The following is a 12,170-nucleotide window of genomic DNA, read 5'->3' on the forward strand; positions in this document are numbered from 1 at the left end:
ATATTTATTCATAAACTCAAATATTATAAAATATTTTAAATAAAAGCAACCAGTAATCATTATGCTCCCAGAGGTTTTCACTGACTGAAACTATAAAGTATATATATATATATATATTTACATGGAGTTCTTTCATTAGAAAAAGAGTAGAAAAGTTTTAACTTATTTTTATGCATTCTTGGATGTTAGTGTTTTAATGCCACCTGCCTTTTTTATTTTGCTTTGTTGATGCTTCTGTTTTTGTGCAGCTGGTACTTAAATACACTTTCATGGTTTATAAGCAGAATTTATTAGTACACTCATGTTGGAAGAACTCTCTTGACATTTGTTTGTGATGTAACACATAGTTCATTTAAAACTCAGAATATCATCTCTAATACTTTTTCCCCCTAAATACAGCAATCTTTCTCACAGATTTACTGTGGATATATATGCAGAATAAAACTATATCAAAATTATTATGATAATAAATAACTTACATTTGCTGACAGTTGTGATGTTAGGGTGGCCACTTTTTCCTGAGATGCAACCAGTTCCCGTCGTAACTTATGAATTTGCTAGATATGACAACAAATACAAAGAGTTCTAAAATATGACATTTTATTCACTTGCTTTGACTAAAGACCATTTAATAATCTAGAACATGGGTGTCAAACTCGCGGCGTCACGTTGTTGTCGCGTGACCTTTTGCGACATTTTTCCCCTTCGCGGAGCTGGGATGGGTGTGGCCTGCGCGTGATGCATCTGGTCTGTGGGCCACCAGTTTGACAGCCCTGATCTAGAACACAAAATATAACTATGTTTTTTGTTCCTGGTTGTGTGTTTGAATGGTATATAAATATTTCATTAAAGAATACAGGGACTACATTGGATGAAAGACTTCTTTAATCCAGTATCATAGACAACCAAATATAGACTACTATAGTACTGTACACAGCCAAATGCTTCCTGGTATATACAGCCATTTTCCTTCCACCTTGGAAATAATGTGAGCTGTAATATTTTCCCTCTCTTCTCCAATAACTGCTATTCATACTTATGCTGGATATTAGGGTGGAAGAATACTATTTTGCATTCTATCATGTAATCATGCTTGCATTCTATCCATAGTTATCATGACTACACTGTACTTTGGGACAGTTTATCAGTTGCAAAATTGTTTAATTTCTTTTAAAGCTATCTAATCTGTTGCCCGTTCCATGTTTAGGCAAATAAATTCCATTGTTTTGATATTCATAAAATCAATGATATGCAGCTCACTGTTTAATACACAAATACACAAACGTATATTTTAAGAACTCAGAAGTATTTTTTTCAGAAGTTAGCAAATACTGAATTATACCCCGAAACAAAATGTTACTTTTAAACTTGTGAAAAACAGGTTTAATGATTTATATACTTGGTGAAATACCTCAAAATAATTCCCTCAAACTGCAGTTACTCTTCAACAAACCTACAATATTTGATTAAGAAAAATGTACTCTAAAATGTACTTTATCATTTTAAAATAGATTCAATACAGTGGTGATTGATCTGGGTAGATGACAAGATAATTAAGAAATTGCTGTCATTAATATCCTTATTGATAATCATACATGATACTGCAGCAATATATTTATTACCATACTTATCCAGTAAATAAACAGATAAATGTACCATCAAAATATAGTACAATGTTTTAAACATTATTCAAAATAAAACACCAGTATATGTTTGAAATTGATGTGATTAGGCTATAACACTCAAGAAAAAGTTGTGGTAAATATTGAGATCTTTATGAACATATAATAAGAAAGTATCATAGAGAAGACCACTGTACAATCAGAATGCCACTATTTAAAAGGACTTGTCTAAAGACACCTTCCTTAGGTGCTGAAACCCTTGAAACAATGTCTTAGAAGAACATCTCAAAGCTAGGTTGGTAAATATAAGAAAAAATGCCACACAACCACAACTATTTTAATTTACTGATTATTAAATAGCAAGTATATTTATATTTACCTCTGAATGTGCCTTTTCTTCAGCCTAGAGGGACAATAAAGTAATTATTTATAAACATTTTAAAATATTTTCTAAATTATTTATGCAAAGTTTACATTAGCAAAGCTTTAATACTGTATGGTTCCTTTTTTCTGCCACATTCCCTTTTACTATTTTCATTCTTCAAATCACACACACGTCTGAAATGTATATGATTATCAACAAAAGAAAAGAAAAATATCAAAGCATTAAACTTTTGGCTTAGATAAAAATTAATTCCCAGGTATAATTGTAGATAAAAATTAGAATGAGAATATAAATTGTAAATATTTCTGAGTCTTTTAATAACTTGGAGTATTATCAAAGTTTTGGATTATTGGCTGCAATTCAATAAATATTCACTTGGAAACAAGTCTAAATAAATGTAATATACTTATTCTGAATAAAGGTTCGAATATATCAGTATAATAAGCTTTTAAAGCCTTCCATGCTACCATAAACATAAATGTTTTAATATTATTTTGGATAGCTTCCTTTTAATAATGTCTAAGAGAAATAGAAATCTAATTTCTATTACAAACATTACAGTATTATTCTTAAAGCTATAGTTAATTGCAGCTGAAGTTGTGTCCACCACTTTAGTGAATATTTACACAGAATCACAAACAGTAGAGATGTGCAAAACCATTTAACCTCAAAAGCCATTTTGAGTATGCTTCTATAAAACAAAACACTTACATTCTGAGAATTTTATCTCCAGTAGAAAACAAAACAGTGTAAAGCATGAAACAAAATTGGGTAGTTTCAAGTGTTGCCATATTGAGTGTTCCAGCTATTCTGAATATTGCAATTGGATTAATGTTTTATGGCTTGTAATTGGGCTTTTTCTCCCAACTCTTTCCCATCCAGACCACTCATATCCCTGCTGCTCTCAGTTAAGACTGGATAAGTTAACTTGGAACATTCTGGAATGCTCCTTCCTGTATGCTGTTTAAGTAATGATGCTATCGAAAGACTCAAGAATATTTTATGAACTTTAAATTATAATATTTAAAGTAAATGAATAAAAGCAGAAGGAAGAATAAAGGGAAAAAATATTTTACCAGTTTACATTACCCAAAATATAATGATATATTGAATAACTATATATTGATATATTGAATAACAGTGACTGATTATTACCAAATGTATCATTGAAAGATTGGAAGAAAAAAATCATCCTCTACCTCTTATGCTGATAGTCTGTACTTTGAAGCATATCCTTCGCTACAATGGCATAGAATTAGGACACTTTAAAAACTTTAAAAATATATATGGAAGAAACAGAGGGTTACCGAATAATATGATTTTGGTTGCCACAATGTAAAAAAGATGTTGAGACTCTAGAAAGAGTACAGAGAGAAAAGCAACAAAGATGATTAGGGGACTGGAGGCTAAAACATATAAAGAACGGTTGCTGGAATTGGGTATGTCTAGTTTAATGAAAAGAAGGCTAGGAGTGACATGATAATAGTGTTCCAATATCTGAGGGGTTGTCACAAAGAAGAGGGAGACAACCCATTCTCCAAAGCACCTGAAGGCAGGACAAGAAGCAATGAATGGAAACTCATCAAGGAGACAAGCAATCTAGAACTAAGGAGAAATTTCCTGACAGTTAGAACAATTAATCAATGGAATGACTTGCATCCAGAAGTGGGAGATATTCCAAAACTGGAAGTTTTAAAGAAGAGATTGGACGATCATTTGTCTGAAATGTATAGGGTTTCCTGCCTGAGTAGGTGGTTGAACTAGAAGACATCCAAGGTCTCATCCAATTCTGTTATTCTGTATATTATAGAATAAATATTTTTGTACAATTTAAATTTAAATCTTTTGTATGATATTTCCATTTGAGCACTATTTCTTCATTCGGAACTGCTGAACTGAATGAGCTTTACCCAGATCAAAAGGAGTATTGCTGATCAATGATTATGTCCTTCAAGAACAAATCCTGCTGAAGATTTTAAAACCAAGAGAATACCATGCCCTTAATAAAGAGTATTTCAAATTCCATTATCACAGTTAGCTCCTCAAATGATGATGAAAAAGCCTTGTCAAGTAGCTGAAAATTGAGAGAGGAAAGGGTCAAGTTATTAAAATCTCAGAATGGTTGTTCTTGACTGATTAAACTGATGTGATGATATATGCCTATTATTACATTTATTTATTTATTTATTTATCTATTTATTTATTTATTATTTGATTAGACTATATGGCTATGTTGGCTGTATGCTGACAACTTTCTTAATAGTGTTGATTAATGCTATTATTAATTATATGACATAAGTATAGATTGTGAGCTTCTGAACTTTTCAATTTATCCAAGTTATTATGAAAGAGCTTTTCACACTGTCCAAGGTAAACATATATATTGGATATTGCCAAATCAAAGAAGAAATAACAACTGTATTCTCAACTAAAAGAGAATCCCTTCTATACTCTTATGTAAAAGGGGCAAAAAAAAAAAGTGCAAAACAAACTATCAAAACAAACCCCTTACACATTGATTATTCTAAATAGACGGTGTACTTTGTAGAATTCTTTTGTAATGTTCTTACATTTTCTGTTTTAAGAAGTTCTTAAATTCTTGTGAGCTTGCTTCATTAATTTTAACTTAGTCTTCTGAGGAAAAAAAATCATTTCAGTGTAAATTATGGTTGGGAAATTGTTTTTTCCTTCAAGTTTGTATTTTCTTTTTATTTGTTTATTTTTAATACGTATCTATAATAGTCCAGGGTCTACGATAACTGGTTTGATAATTTCAATACATTTATAATATGTTAGGGTTTCTTTCAATACATAATAGTTCGTGTTAAGGTATGCAAAGCTCTAATTTATTTGTCCTCCAAATGTAAAAAGCTGCACTGCTAAAATTCTAGAATTTGATGCAAATTACAGGAGCACAACCCAGTAATTCAAAAATGGGTTTTAGACATCCTGATGCACACTGGATAACTGAGAAAGTGGAAGAATGCCAAAAACAAATCAACATGGGCTTCATTAATTAAAGAAGACCCTTTGATTACGTCAATCATATCAAGTCATAAAATATACTCACAAAAATGAGAATCTCAGAATATCTCATTGCTCTCACAAGAAATCTATATATAAATCAGGAAGCCATAATATGGGCAAAATATGGTGAAATAGACTGGCTCCAGGATGGCAAAGGAGCAAAACCAAGCTGTATATTCAACCAATATATAATGAAATATTAAGGAAAGCTGGATTGGAAGATGATGAATTGGTTTTAAAACTGTAGAAAGAAAGAATAATCTGCACTATGCTGATGATATTACTCTAATAGCTAAAATTGCAGAACTGTAGTGGCACAGTGGTTAGAATGCAGCATTGTATTTTAACGGGTTTTAATATTTGTTTATGTATGTATTTTATGTTTTTATTGGTTTATTTTAATTGTTGTGAGCTTCCCTGAGTCCTATGGAGATAGGGTGGCAGTGTTGGCTAATTACCGTCCAGTCTCCAACCTTCGCTTTGTTGCGAAAGTTGTTGAGAGTGTGGTAGCGTGACAGCTCCCTCAGTACTTGGATGAATCGGTTTATTTGGATCTGTTCCAGTCGGGCTTCAGGCCTGGGTACAGCATGGAAACGGCATTGGTCGCATTGGTTGATGATCTCTGGAGGGCTTGCTCCTCTGTCCTGGTCCTATTAGACCTCTCAGCGGCTTTTGATACCATCGACATGGTATCATGCTGCACTGGCTAGAAGAGTTAGGGGTGGGGGGCACCATCTTGCAGTGGTTCTCCTCCTTTCTCTCCAACCGGTCATAGTCTGTGTTGGCAGGGGGGTAGAGGTTGACCCCGAGGCCCCTTGTATGTGGGGTGCCACAGGGGTCAGTCCTCTCGCCCCTTCTGTTCAACATTTATGTGAAGCTGCTGGGTGAGATCATCCATGGTTTCGGGATGAAGTACCACCAGTACGCTGATGACAGTCAGCTGTACATCTCCCCCCGGACCACCCCAATGATGCCCTTGAAGTGATGTCCCAGTGCCTGGAGGCTGTACGGATCTGGATGGGGAGAAACAGACTCAGGCTCAACCCATCCAAGACCGAGTGGCTATGGTTTCCGACGTCCCGATATAGTCAGTTGGTGCCATCACTGACTATTGGGGGCGAGTCGTTGGCCCCCACAGAGAGGGCTCGCAACTTGGGTGTCCTCCTGGATTCACAGCTGTCTTTAGAAGAGCACTTGATGGCTGTGGCCGGGACGGCTTTTTATTAGGTTCGCCTGATTCACCAGTTGTGTCCTTTTCTGGATCGGGGCTCATTAAATTCGGTCACTCATGCCCTCGTCACTTCCCGCCTGGACTACTGCAATGCTCTCTACATGGGGCTCCCCTTGAGGAGCACCCGGAGGCTCCAGCTGGTCCAGAATTCAGCCGCATGGGTGGTTATGGGAGCGACATGGCTCCCATAACCAGTGACTAATTCCAGTTTACATTAAAAATGGACATTCACATTGGGTATAACCAAGCGATTAATCTATAGTACATAGTAAACTTTTAATCTTGAAATACTTAAATTTTAAAGAATGAAGTGTATAATGAAATTTTAATGATGAGCTGTCATAACTTCATATTGCTTGATACATACAAATTCAAAACAAACTTCCTCCATAAGAAAAAAATGTATTACTAATAATTAAAAACACCTACAAGCTGGCTCACCATAAATCACTTTATATCAGGTTTGAAAATTGGGCTGTCAAAGCAATGCTGCAATTTCCTGCATTGGGAAAGCTGTTTCAGTACAGGAAAAGCTATCCACTGAGAGACCAATTACTGTGCCACTTAATCTTTAAAGTGCACAAAAACAAGCCAGAAAGGTACAGCACATCAGATAGCAGCAGCAAACAATTTTGAACAATTTTCTGTCAAGGGAAGGAAGGAAAACAACAAAAAAGTTGAAGAAAACAAGGGCATACTGCTTCTGAAACTATAAAGAAGCTGTTACATTCAAACAGCAATAAGAATTTCTTTATTGTTTCTTAGCCTGTCAGGTGTCAATATGTTTCCTGTTACATATGCTGTATAAAAGTTTATTTTTTAAAAACCAATACAAATTTTGAAAAAAAGGAAGAAAATTAATGATGGTAATTTTGGTGGTAATGATGGTACAATAAAGTAATATGTAAAAAGGGGGAAAGGAAAGGAAAGGAAAGGAAAGGAAAGGAAAGGAAAGGAAAGGAAAGGAAAGGAAAGGAAAGGAAAGGAAAGGAAAGGAAAGGAAAGTGGAAAGGAAAGGAAAGGAAAAGAAAGGAAAGGAAAAGAAAAGAAAAGAAAAGAAAAGAAAAGAAAAGAAAAGAAAAGAAAAGAAAAGAAAAGAAAAGAAAGAGAAAAATGGCTTCCACTCTTCTTAACAGCAGTTACAAGTACATTTGAATTTATCCTCTCTCTCTGTAAGGCTACAAAATAATCTCCTTCTTTCTATAGTCTATGCTTTTTAATAATCAAACTGATAAATAAGTTCATTCTTTTCTTTTTTCAGCAAAAAGTTCATAAAGGGTTTCTAGTCACTAATATATTATTCTTTTTCCTCTAACCAAACAAGTCATTTTTTTCCATCTCTGCTAATTCTGTCATCTTCACCAGCCATTCCACCATACTGGATATATCAGAACCTTTTTTGTGTCTGTGCATATAATAATATCAAAGCAGTTATCAATCCAAATCTTAATATATTTTCAAGCCAATTTTAAAAACCATATACAGAATCTACAACATCCAAGATTTTTAATATATGTTTAAGACTTACTGTGGAGTAGAGAGAAGAAGTGCTGGAAACTAATGATAATGAGGATCCATGTACTAAAACAGAAGCACCAAAGTTGGTATTAGAATAACTTTGATAAAGCAACAGGAATGATTCCCTGTCAAATTCAATAACAGAACATCTCTTTTTAAATTCAAATAATTGTCTCCAAAGAGAAAACTATTACAGAGACTGCCTGTGTAGAAATATATTTTTATTCCACAGAATGATTTTTCTATGGCTAAAAAAAAAAAAAAAAACACTTGTACACAGAGATTTTAGTAATACATTGCAGTTTTGCCAGTAAAACTAATCATTTATTGTGTTGATAGGAAAACAGCATCTGAATGTCACCCTTTGGCAAAGCAATTTTTGATACAGCAAATACAGAAAGTGTCAACTGCCGAATGGACTCTACACTTCATGGAAGATAAAAGCTGTTATTGGTAGGCAGGCAGCTTCCACTGTAAGTGAAATGGATTCTATTTTAAAAGTATCTCTTTGATAACACAGCAGATGAAAACAATTTTAACTTATATGCAAAGCTTAGAATAAAATGAGACATAGCAACCACACTTAGCAATTAGCATTTTTAAAAAGTAAATATCAAAAAGTAAAATCAAAAATTCAAGATGAGAACTTTGTTGGATTAAAATTTGATTCAGGTTGGAATTATTATATTGCAGAACAGGGAGGGCTATAACCCTTCATACCTCACTGAATCTTGGTTTATACTTAGAATTCCCGGGCCTGTTATTTATTTCAGAGAATAAAGCATCCATCGGTGTGAATTTTTTGCAATGTAAGTAGCAAGTGTTGAGGCCCATGATAGCTATAATAGGAGCATAAGGTTGCCGCTATTGCAAGTTGCCCTGCTCTTTTAACACAAATTGACCTAGAATATTGCTAATTTTTTGCATACTATTAGGCTTCTACTAAGCAAAGCCACTTGGTCATTGAAATGATGTGATTTTTAAATTTTGTTATCTCCGTGCTATGCTAGACAATTCAGCTTGCTGAAAGCACAGAACAAAATGAGTTTGGATTGCTGCAGGTGCCAGAATCAAGTGATTATTAAATCTGGGATGCTGCCAGATCTATACAGAAAAACAGAAGGAACACCTTAGTGTAAACAAAAACAATGCTTTGTATAATCATGCAATGTGTGTATAAGGAATCAGCACTCATAATGAGAAAATCAGATTGATGAGCATCAGATTGATGGTGATAATAGAGATTGATTTCATTTTATATGATTTTGATTTGATTAAAAGTCTTCAGCTGGTAACAGGGGTGGTTATGAATAACTGTCTGAGGAAGAATCAGAAAAAGTAATGTACAATTGCTGCAACTTAACAAAGGAAAGTGATGAAATGATGAAAATATTCATGAAAGACAGAATAGGCCTATTGTATTTAAGAATGTAGTGATTGTAATTATTGAAAAGCTTAAGAGTATTTTGTTTCCAAAGGCTATTGAACTATGAAAATAAAAGTGAATTCCAAGCAGATAGGAAACAAAAATCAGTTTAAATCTATGATTTGCTTCTAATATGTCTATAAACTCTAATTATGGCATGGGTTTAACTCTGAGTAATACAACAATTGTTCATTCATGTTGCTTCACACATCCTCTTACCTTCTTCCATGCTATCTCTGAATGAACCAGAATGACTAATTGCACGTGGTCTGTCCTCTAAGGATGTAGCACTGCCACACAACTGAGAATCATCATAGAGATCAAATGAAGAATCTTGTGCAGGGTTGCTGTTTGACCTCATCATACTAGGTCCAGGAAGTTTGAACTGGGATAAATTTGTTGGACTTACTGCAATATCAAACAAAAAAAATAATATGTTTGAATGAAATGCTATGTATATTCTAGGGAGAATCTATTGAATGAAGTGACATATTGGCTATGTTTTATAAACAATTAAAACCATTTCTAGGATAAATTTAACATGGATAGTATAGTATAGTGTAGTATAGTATAGTATAGTTTAGTTTGTGGCTTTAGGGTCAAATGTGGCTTCACATTTTTAGATGTGGTTCCAGAGGTTCTTAACAAAATGGTTGTTATTTTTCAGAATTTAATGGTAAATTATTAAATGAGGAATTATATTACTTCCTATAAATAATTTTAATTACATGTAAAGTAAAATAAAATTTAATTTTTTCCCGTGGGCCATTTCCAAGTAAACCTCTTGGATTAGGCAAAGTTGTACATTTCTGACAATTTTTTCTTAGTTGTAGCAGTTACAATTATCTAATACCCCAAAATGTATTTATAATCTTGAATTGATAATTCCATGATACAGAGCTGTTTTTAGCCATGATTTGAAATATGTATTTCTTTCTTTTCTTTCCTCCTTCACACACAGGGAAGTATCATTTGAAAAGTTGGTTTCCAAGGCTCTTAAGGGGAAGACTTTTGATCCTTTTAATGTTTCTTTAGAGAAAACAAGATTTATCATCTTTTTTTCACACTGCAACACATAATTTGTTAAACCAAGCCACCATCAGCAGCGTTTGCTTTGAAATAAATAGCTAAAACATTCCTGAAAGACTCAAATTATGGGAAAATGACACACAGACAGGTGAAAGAGAAAATTTTGCAAAAAAAACCAAGCAAACCCAACAACAACAGTAACAACAGCAACAACAAAAAAAAAAAAACCAACAACCAGCAGAATCTGTAACTGACAAGAGAAAACTTAATCTGGAAACACATATTAATTACTTCTGCCAAATTAATGGAGGATATGACTCCACCAAAATAGAATAAAGTAACAATGCAAATTATTCCTTCTTACCTAAATTAGAGAAATATTTGCCAGTTGCAGAGGAAGACATAACTGTAGGCGACACCAGGGGAGACTGACTTCCAGTGTCTTGGAGCCCTCCAGTAGAATGTGAACGCAGCCACTCTTTCCCTTCCTCTTGACCAGCCTGGCGAGAAGATGGAGTATACCTGAAACAGATGACCATGGACAAATTAAAAACATTCACATGCTGTACACAACTAAAGTGCAACACTTACCCAAAGATTAGACACTGTTATCAAGTACCACTTTCAATTCAGATAATTAGAATATTTGAGGTAGATATCACCCAGGAAAAAGACAGACAAATCATTAACAGAGAGACAATTGGCGTCTTACAGAAAATCATGCAGAGGAAATTGTTCAGAAAACATTTAGAAACTTTAGAAGACAAAAAAAAAAAGAGAATCTGAATTCAAGCATAATGATACATTTAAAAAGTAATTGGTGAAAAGAGAACAGTGGTCAGTTCTTACATAATGATAGCTAGAGGAGCAAAATGCACAGATAAAGTTGAAAACAATAAGAACAGATCAACACTATAAAAAGAAATGATTTGGGTTTGTAAGTGACACTTGATGGGACATCTTATGGAGAAAAAAACATTATTTGTCCACAGAGTGATCCTGAGATACCACTTTACCACTAAATAGATAAATATAAGAGATGAAAAAGAAATATTCTCTTGTGAAGAAGTGTGTTTGCTGAAACCAAGATTTGGGAAACTGAATTTTCCATAGACTTTGGGCCATTGCTGCCAAGGGCAAAAATGTATCTCCAACAGTATAACAACCCACATTTGTGACAAAGGCTTAGAAAGTGTTCAGTGAAAAATACATAAGGCCCTTTTAGGTAGTCAAATTGCAATATAGTGCTTACATTTCATATATAATCAAATATTTCGCAAAGTTAAAAAATGAAGATTTTAAAAACTGGTGCTATGATTTTCCCAAAGCCTATTTTTAAAACTAGACTTTGCATCAGCTGTCCTTTGCCTGCAAATAAAGCTTGTTCCTGCTGTCATAATCAGACCTGTTTCTTCATATATGTGGAAACAGACTGTTGGACTGCTAGACTTTGATAATACTTGATCCATGGGTGAGGACAAGGTTTGCTGAGGTGGGTATATTTAGACAACCAAATAGGATTGATACAATTTTTCTACTGTCAAATCTACTTGAGATTTACTAAGCTCAACTGATTATTATTTAGTAATATGCATCTCAAGAAAAATTATTTCACTGCAATCTAATATTTCAGTTACTTGACAGTCCACTGCTAATGTTGGTCTTGAGATCAGATTTTAATTGACTGACACCCAAGAACAAGGAACACATCATATGTACTGGCCCTGATAATTTCACAGAAATTGACTATTTACTTTTCTTTAAAAGAATTGAAATTATTGTCTTCAGATAAAGGAAAAGAAAGATGGAAAAACTCTCTCCCTGGATTCTAAAAGACTTAATATGGTTCTACCAATTGTAGCATAATTATTTTCAATAAGCAAAAGTGTAGGTAAAACTGTAACTGGTTCTTCTTCTTTTTTTGGGGGGGGA

At 33.8% G+C, this 12,170-nt stretch overlaps 1 protein-coding gene across 4 annotated transcripts in view; it reads right to left on the minus strand.

Moving 5' to 3' along the window:
• Window positions 1-12,170, minus strand: part of NAV3 (neuron navigator 3) — a 218,772-nt gene that overhangs the window by 37,558 nt on the left and 169,044 nt on the right. For all 4 annotated transcript variants that reach the window (XM_034402974.2, XM_034402973.2, XM_087874078.1 and 1 more), the window contains 5 exons: window positions 10,603-10,760; window positions 9,429-9,617; window positions 7,794-7,846; window positions 2,002-2,025; window positions 480-557 (listed from right to left, as the gene is read on the minus strand). In XM_034402974.2, the coding sequence (XP_034258865.2) occupies window positions 480-557; window positions 2,002-2,025; window positions 7,794-7,846; window positions 9,429-9,617; window positions 10,603-10,760 (502 nt within the window). The remainder of the gene's footprint in view (window positions 1-479; window positions 558-2,001; window positions 2,026-7,793; window positions 7,847-9,428; window positions 9,618-10,602; window positions 10,761-12,170) is intronic.

The sequence above is a fragment of the Pantherophis guttatus genome, chromosome 7, assembly GCF_059756535.1.
Source record: "Pantherophis guttatus breed Tessera chromosome 7, ASM5975653v1, whole genome shotgun sequence".
In the NCBI taxonomy this organism is placed as follows: domain Eukaryota; kingdom Metazoa; phylum Chordata; class Lepidosauria; order Squamata; family Colubridae; genus Pantherophis; species Pantherophis guttatus.